We start from the raw sequence: 27070 nt of genomic DNA, 5'->3' as shown, positions 1-27070 counted from the left end.
AAACGGGTGTTTTCTATATCTTGATATTCTTAAATCCATACTAGATTGTTCAGCCAAAGCTTAATGACTTTTTAATAGAAATTGTTATACATTTGTTATTGATAGATATGATACTGGTGATAGATCTGAAGTCAGAGTAGACCATCTGATTCAGAATAACATTATTTTGAGCATCACTAGAAAAAAAAAACACTTTTTTTTGTTATTCCTCATTACCGCTCTAGACCGTAAAAATAGAAGACAATTAGGTTTTCCATTTTCTTCTCTGAGTGACTACTTAAGAGAACTAACTCTTCTTAAGTAACAGAAGAGTCTGTTTATAATGATCTAGAAAATCAAAACATAATTAACTGAGACTATTAATTCCTTTTTTTTAATACCTTTTTTCATTTCAGACATTTTTCCATTAAAACAAACAAACAAACAAAAAGATTATGAGAGAGTGTATACTGCTTTGCACCTCATGCAATTCTACGATAACTTCATGGGATATTACAGGATACACCAATATAAAGGGAAGGACCATAATTTTCCACCATAAAAACATCCGAAATGTCAAAGAAAGATCAATAAGCCTTCACATCCTCAGACAAAAATCAAATCGTGAACTTGCAAAAATGCGACGCATAGATACTGTACTTCTAAAAACAAACTGCGGTGTGGCTCTTTCTAAAGGTCTTCACCACTGTAGTCTCTATTTCTCCCACATAAATGGGAAATGAGAAAGGCAGTCTAGCCTCAAAGGCCTTCCATGCGGTAAGGCAGTGCCAAAGAACACCTTACTTAGTTTGGTCTTCCTTAATACTCCTGCTATCTCTGAGCATTTTGTTAAATTGTGAGGTATTCTACTTATTTAATAAGGAGTTATGAAGTACATGAGCACATATCAGCAATTTTCTAGTTGCACTCACATACAGTATCTTATATTATGACAAGATAGTTTGTGGTAAATCAAATGGACCGTTGTGCGTTAATTAAAATAATTGACACGTCTTGATTTTCTTTTGTTTCTTTGGAGAACTCAAAAATAAGCTACATTCAGCACGTTTTGGAAAAGCTGTATGTGTAAACTAAGTACTCACTGATGTATCTGTAGATATACTCACATATGAGCTGGCATATTCAGATAGCACAGAGCAAGCTTAGTTACATAATTGTTTGTATACAAATTGTTTTTACAAATAAAAGAAATATCTAATTTTCTAATGTAACACATAAATTCATGCATTTAAATTTTATACTTCATTATTAAACTGAAAATTGCACACCAAAAAGAACCATCACCTTGTTTTAATGACAACAGCACTGCCTTAAGTGAGTTGAGTAAATGGCACATAAAATTTGTCATACTTCTAATGACCTAAACAGCTGAAATGACTAGCTCTCCAAAAGGCACATGAAAAATATTTATATGCTTTTTCATGAGTTTTTAGTCTTCAAGTGGTAGAGCTTTTCCCTGATAACCTAGTATAGCCTGTATATAGATGGCCTGTCATGTCTCTACAATTAGATAAAACCAGAACTGCTATAATTTAATCAGTTACAACCTGAAAATTATATTTTGAAAATCAAGTTTATTAATATGTAATCTTTAGGTAATCATATTTATCCTCCTAATTTACACAATATTTATGATACTCTACATGTCCTTGAAATAGGGAACAGGGACACTACACTATGAAAAAGTGGCCTAGCTGCTGGAGTTCATAAATTTTGTTCAGCTTTGGATGAGTTCAAAGAATTGCCATGTAAGAAAAGCCTTACAGAGGGAATTTATCTGATTATGGCAGTAATAATTACCCAGCTGTTTATTGCAGATAGAGAAATAATTCATGTAGGCAATAGGCCGTGGTGGCAATGACACTCCGCATTTAGTAAATATGCAAACTGTTCACTTCTAATTAACCAAGCTAGAGGATGCCCTTATTAAATGTATAAACTAAAAGTGCCTTCCTGACAAGTGATGAATTGTTACATTGCACAAACTCTTGCCACAGAATTACTGGAGTGAACTTGGGGCTTAACTTCATTAAGAGATCTTGTGGGATAGTTAAATGAGGATGGACAGCATAACAAGACCTACCTGACAGTCAATGATATGTTAGAGCTTAATGAAACTGTACCTCATCCCCTTTTCTACTTGTTTTACAGTGAAGATCCTACTTCAGACAAAATACAAGACTGTGATGTCTGTCTATATAAGAAAATACAAAATGCTAAGATTAGTCAGTCTTTGTCCACAGAAAATGTTTTGTGAGCTGTCAGTAATTCTACAGACCTATTTCAAAATTAAAAAAAAAAAAAATCTATCCAGACACTAGAGTGCCTGCAAAGCTCACAGGTATAAAACTACTGTATTGTACAATACTATGTTGTCACACCTGTTTTATTCTACCTTCACCAAAAGTAATCAGCTACACCACAGACTATTTGGTCCAGTGAATGACTGCAAGGATCTCAAATTTCTTTCTACACACTCAGATTAAAAATTTTCCTTTGGATACAAGTGAAATAAAGCTTAACATTACTCCTAATGGTGTGCTTAGTGCTGTACAAAAATATATGAGAAAATATAGCCTTCATATTTTTAAAGACTGCAATCTAACCAGGTACTTATGTTATTTATGTTATTCATGTTTATCTGAAAAACTTGATCTGTATTAAACAAAACCAGCAAAAAGCATGGTAAGACTGCTTTCACCACTTGCTCAAGAGAAACAGGAATAGAATAAGGCACATGAGGTATGTCTAGCTGAATCTGCATTGGAAATTCAGCTTACTGTGTAATCATAATGGTTCCTAGCTTAACCTCACTGCATTCAGAAAGTGCTTTCCTATGGAATTAAAACAGGGTATTGCCTGCTCTATAGCTTCAGCTAGTTCATCTCAATTTCAAAAAGACAAAAAGTCCATCTAAAATGTCTGGGTTTGCAAAATGTATTATTAAAAGGCTACAGTTATATAAGCATATATGCGGTATAAAAACATATATGTAAATGAAACTGTTTTAATATGTATAAAAGTAGGCAAAGAGAAGACCTAAAAATGGACTGACGTGTCAGAGAGGTTTTTCATGCCTGGAATCTGTGAAGAAATCTGGATTTATGGACAATGCTTTTAGGAAGGAACAACCATCACAAAATACATGACTATAGAGAATATTTTAACCAGATATGACTCCCTTTAAAAAGTGTTCTTTTAAAGCTTTTCTGTGGTCTAACTCCCACATAAGTTAATATGAGCATCTTAGTATTGTTCAATGGAAATTAAGGCAAGTCACAGAGAAGAATCAAATAACTAATTTCTTGTATCTTACTCATCCTAACAACATCTGGTTTGTAGCTGTGGAAGTACTCTGAGATCTTCAGTGCATTAGAGCTCTAAGTTTTCTACAGGATCTAGCAGTTAGACCTAAAATCCTCTGGAAAAAGCATAGATGTCTCAAATTATGTGCCCTACCACTCAAAATTAATATTTAAATAAAAGAAAGCATATTTGGCACTTGTCTCTATTTCTACGGCTCCCAAAGAAAGTTGAGAGGTTAAGTTTACATTCAGAAAATTCTAATTACAGGTAAATAAAAGCATACTGTATTTCCTCTAGATATCTTCGAAGACAAAGAAAAGAAGATGGGTTGAAGATAAATTAGTTAATTAAACATCAAGTGAAAGACAACATTACAAAAATGAGTTTTTTATTGTTGCAAGAATTCCAAGGAGCTGTCTGAAAGGCTTTGGCACTAATTGAAAATAGACTACAGAATCAATTGCTTCTGTAGTCAATGAGGAGGAACATTTTAATTGAATTATAAGACAATATATACATTCTTCAAAACACTTTGACACTTGTGAAAATGGCCAGCACCTGGACTTGTCTTTATCAGAAAGGAATAGACAGATGGAGACTGAGCAAATTCTCCTCATATGACTATGATAACAGATGATTTATTTCAAGCCCACTTCATGGAAAATAGCAATACCTCAAAAGTTTAAAAAGCAAAGTGCTTCTCATGTTAAAAGTAAATAGACCTCAGTAATGCTCTAGTAATCAAGAATAAGCTAAATACTCTTACTTTTTTCAGTACTACAGGCTCAGGCATATTTGCAGAAAAGCTAAACATTGATTAGATCACCAGCAACAAGTAACAGTACTGTATTTCACTGTTCATTAAGATTATAAAAATTAGACTTCACAAAGGATTTGTGAATATACATATTGCCAAGGAAAAGTTTTTTATCACTTTGCATTATCTATTTCCCTGACATTTCTTGAAGACCGAAAAGCTTAAATGATGACTGTGACACTAAATCCGCTGATAGAACAGTTAGTCAAACTTGGATGAAAGTCACACACTCTTCAGGGCCACTCTCAAGGCTTTTTCACTACTAAAGCCAACAGCAATGGAAAGGAGAACTTGGTGTCAATCCTCTCAGTGTGTGAAATTCACAATTTATAATCCTAACAGTGTTTACATACACTCCAACGCTTGCTAAAGCTAGACTCAGTTCTTGGTTTGCTACCTTTAAGTCAATGTTTATTCAATAGCCAAGAAAGCTAAACTACCTGCCTTGATTACAGAAGAACTCAGATGCCAGTACTTTGCCACTGCTTTGTTATTTTTCTGATACTGCTATCTTACAGAGTTCTGTGCCTGGGGAAAAATTTAAATGATGCCATTCATCAGTAAATGGAGCGCTACATCCCAAAATCTAATCTCTAGTTGCACACCTGACATATAGCAAAGTTGCTTTACTGTAGTTTAAAGGCCAGTGTGTAGATAACCTTAGTCAAAGAACTGCAAGTTAATCACACAGTTGGGCAACTGACATCATCCATAAATTCTTCTGATATAATGGCACCAGCATACTAATTTATGTATGAAGCGATGTCCATTTGCTTATCATGGATTGGAAACTGTTTCACATGAAAAAAAATTCTAATGCATCATATGGAGTTATAGCCTATGCTAATTGCTTTGGGCATATTTCCCCTTGTAACCATTTTGCCAGCTCTTAGAAATGTTAAATGCAGCTTTAAGAATGCTTCAAAACAAGGTATTTTCCCTTAAAATTAAATACACTAACTTCACTGAGAAGTAATGGAATTTATTTTAATGTATGCATTTATATATGCAACTACCCAACTAATCCATATTCAGGTAGAATACAGTAAGCATTGGTGTTTATTGAAATACAAATGGATGCTATAGATGAAGACTTATTACTAAAATCTAAAGTAGGAAAATTTTGTAAAATAAATACTTAAGAATATGTTTCCTATTTGGTTGGTTTAGAACTTCCTATATCGTACAGGAAAAACAGAATTCAGCACTAATGAACCCATTTGACCATTACACTGAAGCTAACCTATACAAATGTCAAGAAAAATCTGAGTATGTCTAATATATACAGAGTTCAGGCTTCAAATTTGCTCTTTTGCCATCTGTCAAGGGATCCTTCGAATCACTTTTCAACTTCTATGGACTCTACTGGGGATACCAGCAGCCATCACACCTATTGGATCTGTAGCAATGGGAAGTCATGGGAATGCTGGAGGAAAACCCACCCGCTCTTGAGCCAGTCTGGGAGCTAAAGCTGACAGTTATCTTCAGTTCATACAAAAAGAGTGCTGTAAGTTAGGATAAGCAGTCTGTTAAGTGAGTGCAAACTCACACATAATATGACTATTATTATGTAATTATATTTTAGGTCAATTTCTGTTAAATCAATTTCTGTTAAACTTAATTACATCCCTCTATGGCTTTAAACTGGGGCAGCTTCTATTAAGTTTACTTTCTCCTGGGATTTTCACAGTAAAGACAAATGATAAAGGTCTGGCTACTAAATGAAGGCAGCTATTAAATAAGGACGGCTTGTATTAAACCTGAATGGTAAAGATGTGGCTACTGGTTGAGAAAACCCCCTAGTAAGGGAAGTGTCTTGTATTTAAAAAAAAAAAAAAGAGGGCAAAGGAGGAGAGGGAAGGAAACAAACTTGGTTCAATAACTTATATAATACTGTTACAAGAAATTAACAGAATGGATGTCCAAAGTATCACGGCAAGTTCCTCTGAAGTTTCTCTTAGAAACAAGTGAGTGGCAATTTGATACAGTCTCCTCCTTAATTCAAGACAAGAAAATTAAGCACAACTCCTGGCTCTGGAGACCAAGAGGTGAAAATATATCTCAAAAGGACTTGTAATGTGATTTCAAGTAGTTCTGGATAAATAAAAATTCTGACAGCATTATTCTAGAAGATAAGACTGAGAACCATATATTGTAGTTCAGTTTAGAATTATGTCATAATTCCAGAAAAAAATAGTTTAAATAAACTTTTGAAATTATAAACTTCTAGTGTGTGTTTTGTGATTGTTTTGGGTTGGGTAGGTTGTTTTGGTTTTGGTGGGGGTTTTTTATGGTTTGGGGTTTTTTTTGGGGGGGCGGTGGTGCAGGGTTATGTCCGTTCTACTGTGGTTCTATTGCTATTTGTGGAGAAACTTGGTTCTTTACTAGCACTGACACTGCCCTAATGTATATATTCTGATGGATACAGCAATAAGACAAATAAGAAAAAAAAATGCATTACTTCATGTACCATGTTTGTGTTGTTTTGTGGTGGTCTTGAGATGTGAACACTCAAAGCCAGCCTAATCTGAGTGCACAAGCGTATTAGTGGCTCTGTCTGCCAACAGGTAATTTTCCATAATGCTGGTGCTGGAATAAACCCCAGCCATTTCATAAATGCACTCCTCCAACTTCAGACAGTTCCTGGTGTTTTCTACGATGAACAATTGCAATAATTTTATATATACAGAAAAGTTTATGAACAATGAGGTTACACTTCCACATTTGATGGTTGATGAAAATATGCACCTCCACCTTGTTCAGTATTCCTCACAAGAAACACAGTGGACCACCTTGGGGCCAATGTAGTTGGCAGCAACTTTGCCCAATGACAGGAAAAATCTGTTTGGCTGAGGGCCTACACCTGATCTTCACTAAACATCTGTTAGATTTCATAAGAAGAATGTTGAAGACAACATACATATTAGTTTTCAAATGTACCCCAGTAAAAAGATTACTGCAGTGATTCTTGATTGTACTTGAGAACTGATGTATTTTTAAAACTGATACAATCCATTTGAACCAATTAGCTCAAAAATTCATTTTTAACATTTTTTTAATCTGAAAGATGGATTTTTTAACCTGATAGACATATATTTCTGTGAACTCCGGAAGGCAGAACTCAAATTAGCAGAATATCACTGTATCAGATGCCAGGTAAGAGCTCACACATACCAACTTTGACACATTTTGATGTACCTGAAGTCATATTGCTCACCTTACTTGTTAAAGAAAAACAGCAAAAAAGTATTTCTTGATTAAAATACCTACCCAATGCATAGGCTTTATGGGTTTTTTTATGACCTGGATCAAATACTAGGGAATTTGATGAACATGTCAAAGTACTGCAAGACAAATATTCTTGTAGTCCTCCAAAGTTAGATGTACCCAGCAGAGATCTATTTTGGGCGTGGGGAAACAAAATACAAAGCTCCCATCAACCTGTGTTCAGTACAGCAGGAATATCACTTACTATCTGGTTTTGTTCACACACATCAAAGGTCAATCTAACTGACACGTTATGAACCTTGTTCCAGGTTTAGGCAGGGAATGGAGAGTGATAGAACTATTACGAACAGAGAAGCAGGTTGTGTCTCTGCAGTTCATCCAGTTATATTCCTTTTGGACCAGAAAAGTTATGGCTTCATTTACTTTCCAAGATTTGGTCTAGTCTTCCTCGGATTCTGCCTTTTCAAGAAGAGAACGTATTTCAAGGTTTTCAGAAAAAGAAGGTACAGTTGAAGAGACGGTAGATTTTTTAAGTCTGGTTTTGCTATGATCTAACTTTCTGCATAGAATACATTTAAATAAACAGTAATGAAAAACTAGAGGTAGGCAATCATTAGTACGCTTCATTTTATGTAACGATGTAATGTATGAGTTATAATGCTATGACAAAAATGTAGCATCTGCTGTAATTGCAGAAAAATAATATAAATTAATAAGCAACGTCCAAAAAAGTTCAATAATTCTTTTCTTCCTATAAAACTTGCATATGCTGTTTTCTGTATCAGTCTTCTAGCTGAATTATCTTTGCCATGTAGTCTAGATAAGATTTCCAGAAATACTTTTTCACTAGACTCCCTTATGTTTCTACACTTCAGAAAGCAAAGATTTGTCTCAGGCTTTCTGAACAGCAAAAACTGGATGGATTTTGTCCAACATCCTTTCACTTACAATGAGAAAGTAATGATCATGGTCACCCAGTATTTTCTCTGTTTCCACTGTTATCTGAAGAAAAAGTCATGGATCAAGACATCAGATGTGCTAGAAGGAAATAATAGCCTCTATTTTAGAGAGCTTTCAACTTAAGTACAGGGAAAGACAAAGGACAGATAGCAGAAATAGATGGAGAAATAGAGTAGGAACATATAGCAGTAGTTCGAGCCAGAAACATAATAGGTGAATTAATCTCTTCTGTAACTATGAAGAGTCTGCTTCACCATGTCCACACCACACCATTGTTTCACAATTAATATTCACTCTATGACTCATGCATATAACTTAGATCCCTATATCTGCACTTTCATTCATTGTCAATAACCAATTTTTCAAACAAATTCTGAAAAGAAAATTTATTTAGCTTGTGTATACTGAGTAAAAATAATCTAGTTCAACAAATGATATTTAGGGCATGATAATCTATGAGTTCTGAGCACAGGTGAAGAGCCAAATTTGGTTTTATTAAATTGATATAAACCCAGAGTACATCTAATTAATTCAAAGAAATTATTCTGAATTCCTAACAGTGTAAATGAGAACAGGATGTGGCACAACATGCACAGGCTTAGGATAAAGAAAATGATGACTGACACATACATACACATATATATATATATATAGATATTTGATAATGGAGGGGATCCTACACTCAGAGAAATAGTTTAATTAGTGCCATAAACTTTTTACAAATAAAAGAAGAGGAAATGAATGATTTACCACATGGAGTTTTTATCTTTACCTGACAATCTCATTATTCACAGAAATGGCTTCCAGGTATTTCTTCAGTGCATAATAATTATGGATATATTTCCGAACATAATAGCCTCTCCACCTTTTCTGAATCTAGAGGAAATAAATATTTGCTTAGTATATTTCAAATCAAAAGTTTTTATGCATATCAAATATGTGTTGTATTTCCCAAATAATATGATTTCCTTAAAAGTGATATCAAGTAGAAGCACCGATATGTTTCAATGAAGAAAATGAGAGAGAACTCTTCAGTGTAGCTACAGGGAGTTTTTTTCTTCTTTTTCCTTTACATCAACCCTTCTCTTTCCAGAACCAAGGTACGACGGTGATAACTGGAGTGCAATCCATGTGTTTGTGGTATTGGTTTTTTTCTTACCCTATCTCTTATTCCAAAGAAGCACGTTAAAAAAGGAAAAAAGTGTCATGTTTTGTTGTGTTCGATTCAGGAAGAAGGCAAGGAAAGAAAAGCTGCCCATTGCCCACACTATCAATCAACCTTTGCACTCAGTGACTTTGAGTCTGTATCATCAACTCTTGGGAGTACTCTTCACTAACAGGCAAAATTCTCTCTACTCCTTCCAGTTCCATTGCAGTCCAATTCTGTACCACTGTGATGACTGACAAAAGTTATTGCAATTTTTTCATCTCCTGCTGTTTCCTGAGCTGAAAACTATAATGCACTGGAGCCATGTATAAGCAGACTAACTAAGGCAGGGTTGCATATTTTCATACTTTGCCTTTGGTACCATTTTGCAATCCCAAAAGCCAAAACTATTCTTTAAAGTAAAAACTAGCATTCAGTCTCAACTGATGGCACCTTGTGGTACAGTAGTGATTATTTCTCTATGTGATATTTAACAAGAGAGTAAGTATTACAGGAAAGCTTTCAGTAAGTCTTTGAGTAATGTGTCACCAAGAAAATAAAATGATGCACTAAAGCTATTAGGACTAAAGAATTCACTTTTAGTGTCAGCACACACTTCTATTTCCCCTTTGTGCATCACCATGTATTCTCCTCTCTACTCAAATAAGACTCAGAACTAAATAAAAAAGTTGGTATTTTCTTTTACCTATGGGTTGTTGTTTGGTTTGGGGTTTTCTTTGAATAAAAAAGGTTTGGACCTCTAGACATTGTTATAATATGAATAAATAATAGTTATGCGAGCAGCTGAACATGGAACAAGAAAGGCGAAGCGCTGGACGTGCTTTTTTGCACTAGGTGATAATAAATTTCATACTCTGCAATTCCACTTTCTCATACACAAGCTTATTGCGTTAAAAAGGGATGGAGACAGAGCAAAGAATGAGTATGCCTTCAGAGATCTGGGATTAAGCAAAATCTGTTGCATGTGAATAAGGATCTTAGCTTTGTTTTTCTGTTTGGCTTCAAAATTTCTCAACAAGAGCAACTTGGCTCCCATATAGCTGTGTGCTCATTAATGCAGGATTATGGTCCCTTGAAACTCTTTCTGACAGCCTTCACCTCACAGTTATAAATGCACAACTGGGTATTTGTGGGTTAAAGCATCAAAACTCAAACTGAAAGACAAAAGACTCAAATTGTATAAAGCTATAATTATCTCCAATGGGCTCAGTGTATCAATTAAATGCTGCATTCTACCTTTATTTACACCACTTTCTGTTCAGAATGACCTCACTGATTTCAGCTGAATGAAACATAAATAAGAAAAACTGCATTATGTCTCAAATTATTTTATTCTAGATTTCTGTTTCCCTAATACTGTATGTCACAGATCACAAAACTGAAGACTAATCATTCTGGAGAAGAACATTTTATGCAAAGCTTCTGATGATGTTCATATTTTCAATGTAAAAGTTCTAAATGTTTGCTTTTATAAAGAAGCATAATGTGTTACTACTATATTTCTTTTTAATTCCAAGGTGAATGTTTAAAAAATTCTTGAAAAAAAGGAGATAAGTGTGCATGCCCTTCAAAGTAATTAGCAAGTTTCAACAGTGATTGGTACAAAACAATTATTGTCATTGATCAGCACTGAACAGATAATTTTAAACAAAGTCATTGTGTGCTCAGCAGATTACAGCTTGTTAACGGGCAAGTTCTAAATGACCTCTTAAGCTAGTCAAATCAATGATGCATATTCCTCATTAAGTAACATCAAAATGTAAGTGGTCTTATAAATAATGTTTATTTTAAGCACTAAAACAAATGGCAAAACCTTGATATATCAAAAGCCATCTGCTCATGGAAATATTTTTTTCCATAGGATTACTTTTGTTGCTGAAAATTTATAGCAACCTTAAATCTTTTTAGAGAGAGAATCATATTCTGAACTAGTACTCAAAACTGAAATTGATCAAAACAAGTTCTCTGATTTAATTTAAAAAGGTGAAACTGATAGTTCTGGTTACAAGTAAATGCAATTCAGGGAGACAGAGACATAGACTGACTTCAAAACTATGAGCATGTGTACGCCCTCATTGATATTTCAATTGCCAGAATTGAAAGTGCCTTTCTGATCAGTGACTATAAACTGAAATAAATATTTTAATAATACTATGAGGCAAAACAAAGTGGTTAAATAGAAAACTATACACAGTTATGGTTATATTTTCAGAACACTGAAGTATATTAATCAAGAATCAAGCTCACAATGTGTGAATATGAGGCACAGTTGCCTTAGGAAACCTAAAGTCTGGCCACATATGTTCCATGGAGAAACTCAACAGGCCATATTCTCTACTGTCCTGGACTTTGGTTAGTTCTTCAAAAAACAGATGACAGCAAAAAAAACCCCATTCAGTGTTTCAGAATGGCAGCATTTTAAACCTGCTCTGCAGATATGGCTGCACAAGATTTAGATAGAGGAGAATCAGATTCAGACATTTGCAACTAAATAAAGATCTGTTGTACTGTTTTCTACTGATTTAAATTTCCATTAAAGAAAAGGACATGACTGAAAAAATGGTACTTTGAAGATTTATATCACCTAATGATTCAACATTATATTTCCATTACAAATGAATGGGAACACATTCAATTTCTTTTAAAAATGAAAGACCAAATGCAAAACTCCATTTGACTAGAATACATAATTAGCTCTGAAATTTGGTCTTCAAATGCCTTCTAAAAGTACACAGACAACTTTTAAGAGATGGCTTGCATCTTGTGTTTTCTCACTGATTTCAGTTGCATGAGTATAAAGCATTTATCCCCTGTGGAATACTTTCAAACTAGCTAACTAAGGAATAAACTAAAACAAAAAAAAAAGTGCATTTCTGAGGAATTAGATTGCTTTTAAACACCTTTGGGTCTCTAACATGCATCAAATGCAAGATTCTATTTTGTGCCTTTGAGAGAACCAGTGCTAAGTCAAAAATCTGATGGGAACATATCTCTTGCATCTGAGTTATTCTGGAATCAGAAAGGCCACAAAATTAAAACCCATTCTGAGAATCTTCCTACTTTACAGGAGTTTCCTTGGGTTACCCTTCATCCCTACCACATTCCTACATTTGGTAGATTTCAAAAAGTGAGATTCCTTGCCTAAAAAGATATAGGCCTCTAAAGTAAAGCAGGTTTATTCCACAAAATAAAAGAATTAAGTAAGATAAGAAGACTTCATCCCAAGAATTATCTCACGTCTTTCCTGGTTTTGTTTTACATTTTTGTTTCAGTGTAGTTCCAAAGTTGAGGAAAAAAATGCTAATTTCTAGTTAAATATATTTTGCAGTTTTCCCCATAACAAACTTCATTTGCTGTATAATTATTAAAGTTCAAGGACTGTTATACTCCTCTTCATCTAGCAAAATTCACTCATAATATCACCAATGAGATCAGTGCAGTTCCACGTCTATGTTTAGGCAATGAAATTGTCATGTTCTCTCTGAGTAACTCTTTTGAGATTCAATACATCAAATGTCATGTACTAACAAAAGAAAAAGCACAGCCACATCAACGAACATAAAAGCCCTATAGTTTGTCAGAATTGTAAATATATGTCTACATTTGTAAGAATACTTGCAGATCGAATGTCTGGGGTTTTTATCAGTACCGTATATGGTAAGCTACAATGAACATTTAAATGGGGCAAGACACATGTAGATGTCTGAAATTCAGCTACAGTTTTCAAATACAATCCAGACTACTGAGTGTAACTTTAATTTTTAACTATGTACTATTTCCCGCTGTTGCCATCAGCATATCAATCAAGTGTATATTATTCTGGTTTGCTCATTTTATTAAAAGCAAATTCGGAGCACAATTGACTTTTCATTTGTTTAACAAGTGAAGAAATATTTACCCTGACAGCCATTTCATTGTAGAAATTCATCTTCATAATAAAATATGCTGTCTGTGAATCAAGGAAAAAAAAGATGGCATATATTTCAGTTACACAAAGACAGTGCTCCTATTTTTACATATAAAAGATAAGAATCTTTATACATAATACATAATAAGAGTTCTAGGCTTAGAGAGAATAAAATCAAACTTTGTATTGAAGAGATAGGCTTCCTAATACATAATGCAGGCTTAACCAGAAAAATCTATGGTAGTCAAACTAGGAGCTAATGGAGATATATGATCATAAAATGCTCTCCGCTGAGTTTGATAATCAATGGTGCTCTACTGAGAGTAGAATAACAAAGCAGAAATATTCACAAGTGCTGGTGACACGTAGTATTGTATGATTTATTCACTGGGGTTCTTTTAGCCAAAACTCACAGAAACATAAAAGGAATTCATATTTCAAGACGCCTGGTTTAATGAAAAATTCAAAGAAATGCTGTCTTCAGTCGAAATCGTTCAAGGATACGGATGCAGTGATGGAGCAAAATTGTGCCTTCCAACCATCTGTACTAAATGTTATGTACTTAGCTGCCTCCCGAGTAATCCTTGGGAATTTTGTTCCATTTAATATTCATTTTAACATCATAAAATCATAAATACAATGATACCATGTTATAGTGAATCCCCTGATATAGAAAACATTTCCTGAAGTCCTGGTTTCCTTCCAATAAAGTAGAATTCGTCTCATAGTGAACGAATCCCCTATTATACTAAGCAATCACTTGGCAGCATAGGTTATTTTAATGGATACATCACTTTAAACTAAGCTTTCACATCTGTTCCGCCCTCTAATTACAAATGCAAAATGAACATAATTCACAATTGTATCATAAAAAGTAAAATATAAGTACTTTGAATGCAAGAGTATGTCCTTTATTTAGCACAACATGCAGCTTTTATGTGTTTCTCATGTTTTAGACACAAATCAAAGGCAAAAGTGCTTTCCCCTGATATAGTGATTTTCTCCCCCATGGCAAACAGGAATTCACTATAAAAGGGTTTCACTGTAATTAGTGTTATTTGAATTGCCTAGTCTGATCCAAAGCAAATTGTCTGTGGAGAGCAGCAGGACTGGATTATTTATCAACAGTCTGGGCAATTAAGAAACAGTTGGCTGCAATATGTTATTTACAAATGAACACAATGATGCTACTTCATTTTAAATTCTCTTTCTTCATTACATTAAGCAAGGCATAATTCCTGCAGTTTAATTAAGGTGCATTTTAAATGCTCACTTTAATATCATACCGATCTACTAATAATAGAAACAGTAGAAAAGATATTTCTTATATGAAAGAAAAATGCAGGACTGCTAAATTTCAAAAAAGTTTCATGTTTATGTGTAGATGTATACAAACACAGACCTATACATACATATATATATATTTTTTTTTTGAGGGAATCTTCACCCCAAAGGTATGAATTAGAATGAATAGTGGACTCTATCTCCCCTTTTGTCTCCATAAATGTTTTCTGAGTGATATTAACTGTAGATAGCTAATATTGGAGTGAAATAATGGTTGTCAGGTCTAAGTATATTCCTAAACTGTTTGATTAAATTGATACAATTTTGCTTTGCAGTTCATCTTTTATTTCTTTGGAAGGGCATGTAAGAGTTGCTGCACCACCAAATAGATAAAATACATTTTTAATGGAAATTTCTAAGCTTAAAAATGATCATCAGATTTCTGTCCATCAATGATTAAACTAAACAATCTCACACCTTTTTGTTTATTCTTCTCATATTTGAAGGCTGTGAGCACTTAGGTCTGAAGGCATGCCATTTCACTGAAGAACCTAAGTTGGAGACCTAACATCGTTTTGTTCTTTATATCATCAATACTGAATGATAGTGGGACCACTTTCCCTCTGAGCTTGGCAAAGTATTGAAGAACTCTGCAGTTGCATCTCTGACTATTATTTACAGAGACAGTCAATGGCAACTAGGGTCCTAACTTGCATAGCTCACTTAGGTGTGAGAAATCCAGGCCTTACCCTACCACTACTTAACAAGATCACTCACAATAAAAAGGAAATGACACATTCCTGCTTTTACTCAATGTTGTTCTAAATCACAAGTCGGCCAAATGCAGAATTGCTCCTATAACTGTGTTACAACCTCCTTGCACCAAAAGCCAAAGCCTGTGTCACCATCTAGGTCCTTTAGCAAACGGATTTGCTCTCTGTTTTCTAATCCTGATAAGAATAATATGTACTAGGTCTGCTATTGCAAGTGATGGAGAATGTGTTCATCCCTGTTCACAAAAGCATAGCCATAATTTAGTGCTTCAAACCAAGTCTAGATTTATGTGCTTTTCTAGTAAACAAAATATTCTTTCCTGAACTGGGGCCTTCTTGTCCAGAAGACTCCTTTCTTATGCTTAAGTGGAATTTCCTGCATTTCAGTCCGTGCCCATTGCATTGCCTCTCATTCTTTCACGGGGTGCCACTTCCAAGGTGATGCTGCAATGATGACTCTCTGAGAAGAATTATCTCGCCATCTCACAGACATGCAACACCTCCACTTCTGAACCGTGAAGTCTTTGTATCTGTCTCTAATGTTAATATACAGGTCTCCTTACTAGTTTATTTTAAGTCTACAATTCCAAAATATATTTGAAACCCTTTGTGTATAAAATGTTGTATTACTTTCTCCTAAAAACATCTTTGGGGATCACCTACAAATGTGATCTGATCCTGACTGGTGTTTTCTTTTTCTTTAAACAGTTACAAATTCTTAAAACAGTGACAAATTCAAAGGACAACCAGAAATTTGATTGAGAGTAGGTTGAGAGAAGAAACCACCACATGGTCTAAGTTGGGAACAAGCACTTTTTTCTTTTTTTAGAGCAAATAGGCATTTGCCTAATTCCTATTGGACTGGGACTATTTAAAACTGGTTACTGAGTTGAAGCTAAACTACATCACATAAAATATTGACTTTTTTCAACTGCATCTCCTTCAAAAGTGACCTCAAAATATGGCCATGATGCATGTCGACTTATAACAATGAAATGTTACAATTCCCTTTGCTTAACAAGTGATTTCTTGACTGAGAAATATTGTAAAAAGAAACAGTGATGTACAGTTTCATTCATGTTCTGGTGTTTGCCTGGTTTTAAAATTAATACTGTCCTGCAGTTCATGCAAGACTTTCAGAATCCAGTACAACCAATGTAACTAAGTTATTAAGAAAACCATAGGAGTGTAGTTCTTAATTTTAGCTTGAGATTAATATTAGGAAACAAAGCTTTATATCAAAGCACCTATATTGAGAATATAGAAAGGCACATAACTTTAGTCATATAAACACCATCAATAGTGGGGGTTTTTTTAACTTAATGTATTTTAACAATCAAAGGAAGAAGCACTAGAAGAGTAACAAATGAAATGCTAGTAGTGATGCACATATGGACAGGCAATATGATGAGCCTCAGCCTTTGTTATTTTCCGCATCAGTACCACTCACATTTCACAATTTTGAATATAATCATTAAAATGATTTATTATCAAGTAATCATGGGTATTTTGTGCATATGCTTTGCCTTGTTTGCTGGCAGCAGATACCAATCCAATCATTATCAGCGGACAAATTTTAAAGTGACCAATTTTTTTTGTATTTAAGGAACTATCATGTCAAATGTATCATTGTGTTTCATAATCAGGAATCATCACAACATTTGCAAGAGTTCAATGCAAGCATTAACTGATCCCTTAACTTAAAAGTTGCATTAAGCTGCTGAGAAGATTTTTGTTTCTGTTTAAAATATTCCAAATTCAGCCATTGATCAAGTGAAGATAGTGTAACAATGAATATAGGGAATGAACTTGAACTTCATATTTAAGTCCATGCCAAAACATACAATACTGAATATAGTGGTCTAAAGGGAAAAAAAGGTGCCTTTTTATCTGCTACTTGTATAGCTTTCAGGTTAGCTTCCAATCAAGCTGTCCTATTTAGTCCTCTCCAATCAGAGAGACAGCAAGCACAAAATGAAGCATTTGAGGAAAAAAGGCGGTTTCTATGCTGATTGCTGTACAATTCATAAGCTTGCTGATGAGATTCTGTTTCTCTAGAGCCCTGACTAATATTTGATAAGTACTGGTATCCAAAAACTGGATGAGTTCATGGTCTGATTTAGAACGTGTGTATTACATGTGGGCTTGCACAATCTTTCGCCCTACATTATTCCACAGAATTCCGATTTGGCAAGGGCTTGTCAGTTATATCTATTTGAAGAACTACGTATGAACCAGGCTAAAGCCTTTTTTATTTTTATTTTCAGAAATATATTCCAAGAATGGAAAGCTGAGGGGGTTTTATGATGCTAGCTATCTCAGCTTGCTTATTAAAAGAAATCTGTGCTCATTTGAAAGACTCTTTATCTTAAAATGCAACTGTCAGAGTGGGTTTTTTTTTTTTAAGCAAAGAGGGCAAAAGAAGAAAGAAGTAAAAAAGAGATGAGGTAAAAGACCTCCAGTTTCACTGATGTGTAGAACAACTGAGGTTGGCAGGGACCTCTGGAGCTCCAAACCATTGCTCAAAGCAGGGTCAATTAGAGCAAGTTGCACAGGGCCTCATTCAGTTGGGTTTTGAGTATCTCCAAGGATGGAGACTCCACAAGCACAGCTTGTACTCTCTGGGCAACCCATCCCAGTATTTGATCACCCTCACAGTAAAAAAAAGTTCTTTCCTATCTTGGAGTGGAATTTCCTGTATTTCAGTTTGTGCCCACTGCCTCTCACTGGGCACCAATTCCAAATGCCATTGCAGTGCTCTCTGGGAAGAATTATCTTGCTATTTCAGCTACAGGGCACCACTCAGAACAGTGCAATGAATGATAGGCACAGTGGTGATGTATTCTTTTTGTACCTTATCTGGACACTGCTGTTTTTACAATGTGTATATATAAAAATAAGTCTCTGAAGTGACATCATTCATTTAAAATAGGAAACGGATTACTATCAACAAAGAAATTAGCATTTGAACATGGAGTGGCCAAAAGATAGCTCCTTATAATTTGGCAGGATTGAAAAATATGTAAAATGGCCACCATCAGATCTTTGTCCTCCTTGAGCCCTCTTTAAGACCTAATGGTCAGATGCCAAAAACTGACATGGTTCTTATTCTCATAAAAAGCACAGAAACACATACATCGCCTTGTTTCTGAAATGAATTCCACCACTCTACAATGTTTGAACTGTGAAAAAATGTAGAACTTGAGGGGATGTCATAAGACGACTTTACCTAAAACATTGCCTGAAGCATATGTAAGCTACCAATGATAAGTGCTTGTCTAATTTCCTCTTAAAAACCTGCAGGAGGGGGAGTTCCACAACATCTTTTGGCAGTATATGTCAATGTTTCACATGAATTTGATTTCTTCCTTCCCTTTTCCCGGTGGCTAAATGGATCCTTTCTTTTCACTGACAAATTTTAACATACATTATCATGTGTCTCCTCTTCTACAGAAGCTTTTCTAGATTAAACAAACCTTCCCTAAACTCAGGGACAGTACTCAACCGAAGTCCAACTTTTTTTAAAGCAGAACCCAATCCAACCATGCAGCTATCTGCCCTGTATTCAAAAGTCTTTTAGAAGGTACACTGAAAACCATAGCCTGAAAGGATGACTTATAATTTATTAGTTAAGCCAGGTAAGTTGGAAGAGAGAAAATCTTTAATTAGATTACTGATAGACTTGGGAAAAAAATAGAGGAGCTTTTAGGCACACAAGTCCTGCTACTTGAAAACATAGTTTAGTAGAAGGTATGGACTTTAGCCTGTAATATATGAGTTATTATGGCTCAATATTTTTGCTTTTTCTTGACTTGTCTATTTCAACTGAAACAACACAATTTAACAAAATTAATCAAGAATAAATTACTAACAAGTTTAAAGCTACTGTAAAATATTAACATAAATTGATAAATTAGTGAAGTAAACTACATATTAAAAACTTGCTGTTTCTTAATCTCCTAAACTTGTTAACAGAGGTCTAAGCTTATGTGCTATCATACAATTTTGCTATCTTCAGGTCCACCAAGGGAATTAGATTGACTGTGAACTGCTGTGTGTCTTAAGGCAAAACCTCAAATACTTCAAGGTTCATTAAGTAAGAAATTTAAACCACTAAACCGTAGAACAGCAATGTGTAGACACATTGGCTTATTTTATTTTCAGAATTAAAAGTTCTACCAGGAAAAAAAGCACCTTGAAAAGCTCCAATCTGCAGTTAGCATCATGCAGGCAGGCTTCTGCATGAGCAGATCTCATTGGTGGTTTGAGGACTAATACTACAGAGCTGCAAACACTTCAACACTGACTTAACTTGACCATTATGACTAGGCTTACTGAAATTAATGGTGCTTTTCATGATAGTAAAGTATGTGTCTGTGTGTATAAAAGATCAAATTTCAGCTTTTTAATTTCAAGATGAGTGCAGGAATTACTTCATATGTATTCTATAAATAATCAAATTTTTTAAAACTCATTTTCTACCTCCACCATTTTTCTGAAGTATCTTCTGCTTCGATAACCTCGCCACCACTTCTGTATAAAAATCACCATTTTGGTCAGATATCTAAAATGAAATACATTAACAAAATAATGATTGTTTTGAGACTTTACGATATAAATTTATTTTTTTCTAATATTAAAAATAATGTATAGTGTATTATATCCAAACAGAAATTCAAGCATATGAGTTTGACCAATTGGGCTTATGATCATAAAAAATGGAGGCAAGTCTCCTCGGAGAGGGGCCCAACCATACTGTTTCCAAAAAATTTATATCAAAGTCAATATGACATTTTACAGAACAAAACAATTGTACATGATCTCTGTTTTATAAATTGAGAAAATTATGTACAGAAAGATTTTTTAAAATTACCTGGTCAAATCCAGCAGTAGAACTTACTATTTTGTACTATAAGAGCTCAGTTACCATACACTCGGCTAGGCAATTTTTCTGAAACTTCCACAATCACAGAGATAAGAAAAGTCTCTGCAAACAGCATGTCTGAGGGACATCTATTTTTTTTTTTCCAGTCATGACAAAATTTCTCAAACAATACTGTGTATCTATTCTGAAGATGCATTATTTCCATGCTACTTATTAGCATCATGTCATTTTAATTGTATGCAGTTCTGAAAATCAAAAATTAGTATTTCTTACAGTGGCACAGCATATATTTAATTCTATTTAAAAGCAGAATAGCTGTTTGGTTTTGTGGGGTTTTTTTCCCCAGATGTTCCCATTTTATTAAAATCAAGTAATACCATGAGAAATTTTTGGGAAAAAAATTTAGATTGAAGTACAGATTAAAATAGGCTTAATATACTACCTCAGATAGGCTCGGACTCTGCATCCTCGAAACCAGCTCTGGATTTTGACAGCAGCTTTGTACTCTATTTTTCTGTCTTCATCTATAGATCTGAAAATATTAAAAGTATATCAGTACTTGTCAGCATGGTAATTTAGTCCCAAAGCAGAAAAATTCTTATAAATATGTCTTGTTGTTGCAGTTTGTGATCTTTTTCACCAGATTTTTCACTTTTTAATTCTACATAGTTAAATAACAATGCGGAAAAATATAATATACATTAGTCGCATATTATGAAGATAATGAAGATAAAGAGTATCTCAACTTGTAGATGTTGTAAGGCTTGGGAGAGTGTACTTCTTGTTCCTATACAATACTGAATATCCATGTTAGCATGTCATGGGCTTCTTCTGTTGTAAGTGAAATATATGGATAATGCTTTAATGATAATTAGTTCTGAATTATAACAAAAATCCTGTAGCTATGTATAAAATTGTATATCTACATGAATGTTAAATAAATTAACTGTGGTCAATACCACCATTACAAATATCAACTTAATTAATAAGAAGCATATATTAAGGGTGAGATATAGTTCAAATACATTCCTTTATGACTGATAAAAAAACATTTTATTTGTTTATTACCTGAACAGTGATAGCATCAATAATGGTGACAGATACACTCCTTGTCTGTAGATTTCTTTAATGAATACAAGCTGATCTTACAGGGTGAAAGTAGAGGATTTAGACCTTTTAGCTAGTTTCTTAGAAAGGAATTTAAAGAGGAGGAATATCAAAAAGAAGAAAAGGTGATTGAAGGAAAGTGAGATAGATACAAATGTAAGTTAAAACTATTGTGAGTTAGAACAATGAAAGCATAGGAAAGAAACTAGATGAGGAAATTTCCAAACTTTAGAAGGCCTGGAATGTCAGGATACGAAATCTTACTGTGGCTTAAAAGGAAGTCGGGAATTGGAAACAAATGGTGTTAGTAATTGGATAGATTCCAAAGCCATGACCATGGGAATCTTTTACATGGAATTATAGTAGTCAATGCAACAGCTTATTGAGTCTTGGCAGGACTTTTCACAATGGGAATTCAAAGACACGGATTTTGGAGATAATGTAGAAATGAAACTGGCAGCATATTGGCACGTGCTGCAGACAGGCAAGGAGGGAACAAAAGGAAACAAAAGAATTAGAAAATATGCTAGGGTTGCAGCAGTGATTACTATAGATGCTAGAGCAACTAATGAAAAAGGGAGGATACAGAGAAAGATGAAAAATTTGTTGTTAAGTTACATGAGAAGAAAGGTTATCTAGAAAGAGATACCGGTGAGGCAGCTGAAGATGCAAGACAGATGTAGGTGGAGAATTGATGACTTGAAGGAGATTTTCAAGAACTATTAGCTGTCAAAGTTTTGTGTCAAATGACATAGTACATGGAAAAGGCATGTGCACAAGTGGGAAAGAAGCATAAGTAAAAGGATCTCATTGGAAAGTCAGAAAATAATTCCAAGAGATAGTCCTTGCTTGCCTTCTTTTTGTGACTCTGTCTATTAGGAGAATAACATTTGTGACAAAGCTAAAAGTCATGCAAAGAAAATGATTAAAAGAGAAAGAAATTAATCTGGAAGAGCCTTTTAAGAGAGTTCAGGAAGAAATCATTACTATGATGAGTTTCAATGCTGAGAACCCAGCTATAAGATCACCTCTAGCTTTTATTTACTTTGTTTGTTTGTTTGTTTGTTTCAAAATGTCAATAGCTGTCAGGTCTTTGAACTTAAATTATAGTTTAATTTTCACTGGGTTTTTGTTATTCTATTTTTATTAGGAACATATTTACCAAAGTGTTTATTTTGTTATGCCTGCCACAAAAGAATAATTAGCTTACTATTAGTTAGTTTTCTTAACTAGTTGATACTAGTTAGGTCTCCTAACAAAGTGTTGTGTCAATATTAATTGCCTCTGTAAACACCAACAAGATTAATTTTTATCTGATAAATTAGGATTATCCTCATTATATTTCTTGAAAAACAAACCACAGATTTAGTACCAGAGATCAAGAAGCATTAGCTCCATTCATTTTGTATCATCTGATGCAGCATGTGCTCTCAAATCACATTAAGTGGACACAAATTTTCATCATCCTCTGACATGAATCAGACCTGTCCAGTACCTGGAAACTGTGAAAAATAGACTTTTTTACCTAATACCACAAAATAACTTGATATCAAAGCTGGCATTTATGCTAGAGAGCTTCCTTGTTCCTTTCTTGTGTAGCTTCCTAGACTTCAGAGGAAGCACACACCTCCAGAATACTTTTACCTAGAGGTAAATATTTTGATTAAAAAGGTATGAGGGATTTGGCCCTGGACAGGCAGCCATGATTACAGCCTGGAAATGAGGGGATGTGGGACTGGCCCTCTTGGAGGTGACAGCTCCAAAACCAGTCCTATCCACTTGGCAATGGCAACAGCCTGCTTCTGGAAGAGCAGAAGCCTTTTCCTCTATTACTCCCTGTTAAGGTTTTTAGTTGGCATTCTGTCTTGCCTAGCCAAGTCAGTTCAGAAGTACTTGTAAAGTTTATTGAAACAGTTCAACAACAGAGTTGTTTTTTTCACAGTATAGTTCCACAAACACTTTCAACTGGCCTTGCCAGCAGAAGAAGTGGTTTGAGGTATAAGTTCCTCAAGCTGGTATCTGCCCTACTGATCACATTGCATAGATATCATACTGTTTGAATCAAGCTTTTAGAGTCACAGATACTTCTCAAAGACTTTACTGAATATTAAAAAGGCATCCTCAAGGTCAGCATCTGACATATAGATGTTACAGTAAATAAAAGTAGGTTCCTGAATAAGTGATAAAATTGTTTAACAGTTAAAATAGGAGAATGCACAGATCCTGTATATTCTAATGCTTACACTGACAGGGTATTTCTCAAGGTTCAGTCTTATGGTATTTTTGCATTGTGCCATCATTGGGCAAGTCCTTCCCTAGAAAGGTGCATTTCCTAAAAAGTCAGTTTAGGAGACCTCATACCTCTGATCTGCATAAAGCATGACGGGAACGTTATTAAGAACAGAAGAATATTATTAAGACCTGTCTAACCACAACCAACAGGCAAGATATTACAGTCATCAACCTGCCCTAATTTTTAATGGAACAGGTGTAGAGTCGTAAAATAGCAAAAGCATTTTGAAAGATAAAGAGAGTTTTCTAATTTGAGGATTTACTTTAAGGCATTTCAATAACTATGTTCCCTCTGCAGCACTAATTGCTAGCAAGAGTACTTAGTTTTCGCCAGGGCTGCTTTAAGTCAAGCTGTTCTGGAGGGTCTGTGTGTTCTAGAAGTTCTGCAGAATTCTGCTTTTAGGTCTTGATAGATAGGTGAAGAAAGTAACCACTTTTCTTACAGTATCATGTATTTTTTTCTGAATGCCCTCAAACTATTTGTGAATGATGAGTGATGCACAGATTACACTTACTCCTGTAGTCACAGCATCCCAGATTTGGCAATTTGAACAGATCTATTGCATTATGTAGATAAAGCATAGTTCTGAAAGGGAAATTAGAGCTGTTGTCTGACTTCAGAATACACATCCTTCAAAAATACTTCAAAGACCATTGCAAATTTGACACACATTAATGCCCAAAACTTATTTGTTAAGTTTAAAAGTTAAATAAGGATCTACCAAAATCTCTAAACAAGATATTCTGATTTGTTCCAGGATTTTATTGACATTTGTGTTGAAGTAGTCCAAGATTTTCGCCCTCAAGAACAAAGATCAGATTACTGATCAGCCCTTCAGTTTCTGAGCTGGACTGTTTGAAGCCTCTCATTTAAATTCTCAGCTGAAAATCTGAATTTTAACAAGCTGATGGATTATAACCTATTCTTAAAATGGAAACAAAACATTTTTTGAAAGCTCTGCCAAAAAAACAAATCCCCAAACATCAAGCATGCTGCCCTCCAATGGATTTCCATGTCTGGCTCAGTCTGCTTTCTAACCTGAAATATGAGAAATACAAGCACAGTCTCCTGTAACTGATGCCCGTTTAGTGAACTGCTGTGTGTACAGCCACAAGAGTACGAGCTAAAGTTCAGGGAAAGAACAGGAAAACACAACACTATGCAGGCAGGACTTGAACTTTTAGTGATGTTCGGGAGCTTTGTTGTTCATGCTAATGATGTTGTAATTGGATTCTAAAACAAATGATTCATTAATTAGTAAAGAAAAAACCACCCTACAACTACGCTAAATATGTGGTTTTTTCCTGTTTGAGTATTAGCATTACACATACAGCATGGCAACAATACAGTTGAATAAAAGGGTTTACAGCACTAATCTGTGAGATATTAAAACAGGTCTTAAAACATTTTATTTGCTAAAATCTGATCTGGTAAAAGTTGGCCACCACCATCTTAGCAGTTCAGAAAACTCAGCAGCGCAAACCGTCCCACTCGGTGAAGAGAAGGTAACAGGTGATCCGATCCTTCAGCCCGCTGCTCTCTACGTGGGACATTTTGGATCTTTAGTAGAATAAACGTCTCCTTAACTTAGTAGAAAAAGACAAAACATGTCTCGGGTACTAGAAACTCAAGCCGCATAACCTAATTTAGAAAGGAGGGGAGGGCCGGCTCCCGGGGCGGGAGGGGGCTGAGCTGGCGAGGCCCAGCGCCTCTCCGGAGTTTCCAGAGGCTCCTTTTCCCTCAAAATTAGCAGGGGGTGGGGGAAGAGCGGGACACTCACTATTGTCAGTGCATAAATGGACCCCTTAAAGAAGGGATGGCTGCTGCCATCAGGTCTCCTCAGATCACTCTGGCAATATTTGGGGCGGGGGGAAGGGGATGGGTGCTCTCGGAAGGGGTTTTAAAGCCAAATCGTTTTCAGCGGGAGTGCCGCCATCTCGTTGCCAGGGGAGACCGGGGGGCTGCCCGCCCCGCCAGCCCCAACCCAGCACAAGGAGGTGCATCCCGCCCCACCACCGGCACGACCCGGTTACCTGTTCCTACGGAAATACTCCTCCCGCAGCCCTGACAGCCTTGCCTGAAGCCGGGCCAGAGCGGCCATGCTCTCTCCCCCCCTCCCTCCTTCCCGCTCTCCCGACGCCGCCACCATGGCAACAGGACCGTACCACTCCGCGCGGGCGCGGGGGTGGCGCTCCCCACGGCAGGCCTGCCGGCAGGGAACGACAGGGCACCGGCGGCAGCGGGAGCCCCGCGGAGCTGGATCGGGACGGAAGCGAGGCCAAGGTGAGGAGTGTTGGAGGGGACGCGGCGCCCCTGGGCAGCGGTCCGGAGAGGGAGGGAAAGAGGCGAGATGGTCGCGCCCCACTTCCTCCCGGTGCCGCAGCTGCTTCCGGGCTCTCATCATGGGGGACTGAGAAGCAGCGCTGGCCGCCCGCGTCCTCCCCTCCAGGCCCTTGCCCGCCAGTCCCCGGCGTTGCTGCCGGCCCCAGCTCCGTCTCCCCTCGGCCCAGTCTCTGCGAAGTGGCGCCAGCCTCCCCGGGGAGCGGCCGGGGGAGGCGCCGGGTTCATGTTCCGGGTCGCTGAACCTACCCCGACCCGAGCTCAGGCGGCGAGAAAGAGCTGGTAAGCCCAGGCCCGGGGGGCGCGGTGGGGGGACCGGGGGGTGCTGGGGCTGCCCGAGGGGGGACGTCTCCGCCGCCCCCGCCGCCCCCTGCCCTCTCACGGGGGCGGTGTCGGTATTTGGGGGAGGGAATCGGAAACACCATCTCCGCGCCGTGTGGGGGGCTCGGAAACGGGGGAGCAAGTGCTGCCCCAGCCCCGGCCTGCTTTCCCCGCTGCCCGGCGGGCTGCCAGCACTCTCCCGGCCTGCGCCCCCCACGCTGCTGCCGGTTAGGTGGGTTGGAGAGATATCGTGGTTTCCTCGCTGCCCAAGGCCTCCAGGGGAAGAGGGGTTGGAGGTTTGGCAGGTGCCGCTTGCGCGTCTCAAGGGCTCGACGCGTTTGTAAGCGAGCAGTGGGCTGGAGGAAGGAACTTCCCCTCGTTGCTAAAAAAGGACAGCAAGCAAACAATAAATCAAAACTTTTTTTTTTTTTACAAGCTTATTCAGGGTTTTTTGTGTGTGTTTAGGTTTTTCTAATTGTGGTAGACCCTCTAAGGCCTGAACCCTTTGCAGTGTATGCTGCGGAAATGGCCAGTTGGTGTGGTTGCTGCTCTGAAGCTTTTTTGTTGCAAATTAAGAATCAACAAGTGCAGCTGTAGCCAACGAGCAAGGAAAGTGTAGGTACTTCTGCTGCAATATAGTTCACAGATTTACTGTTTTATGTAATTCCATTTAGTCGCATA

General features: G+C 36.5%; 2 protein-coding genes across 4 annotated transcripts in view; one reads left to right on the top strand and one right to left on the bottom strand.

Moving 5' to 3' along the window:
* SPATA17 (spermatogenesis associated 17) overlaps positions 1-25981 on the bottom strand; it is an 86247-nt gene extending 60266 nt beyond the window's left edge. The window contains exons 1-5 of one of the 2 annotated variants that reach the window (XM_054821997.1): positions 25894-25981; positions 20771-20860; positions 19926-20007; positions 13378-13428; positions 9084-9187 (exon numbers count right to left, since the gene is read on the bottom strand). In XM_054821997.1, the coding sequence (XP_054677972.1) occupies positions 9084-9187; positions 13378-13428; positions 19926-19994 (224 nt within the window). In that variant the 5' untranslated portion in view covers positions 19995-20007; positions 20771-20860; positions 25894-25981. Of the gene's footprint in view, positions 1-9083; positions 9188-13377; positions 13429-19925; positions 20008-20770; positions 20861-25761; positions 25833-25893 lie in introns of those variants that run through there. The other variant, XM_054821996.1, reaches the window with a different exon arrangement.
* Positions 25982-26107: 126 nt separating this feature from the next.
* Positions 26108-27070, top strand: part of GPATCH2 (G-patch domain containing 2) — a 123559-nt gene continuing 122596 nt past the window's right edge. Inside the window, exon 1 of one of the 2 annotated variants that reach the window (XM_054821994.1) lies at positions 26108-26350. In XM_054821994.1, coding sequence (XP_054677969.1) covers positions 26295-26350 — 56 coding nt within the window. In that variant the 5' untranslated portion in view covers positions 26108-26294. The remainder of the gene's footprint in view (positions 26351-27070) is intronic. The other variant, XM_054821993.1, reaches the window with a different exon arrangement.

This window comes from Grus americana, chromosome 3 (assembly GCF_028858705.1).
Source record: "Grus americana isolate bGruAme1 chromosome 3, bGruAme1.mat, whole genome shotgun sequence".
NCBI lineage: Eukaryota > Metazoa > Chordata > Aves > Gruiformes > Gruidae > Grus > Grus americana.
This window is presented reverse-complemented; position numbering and strand designations above follow the sequence as displayed.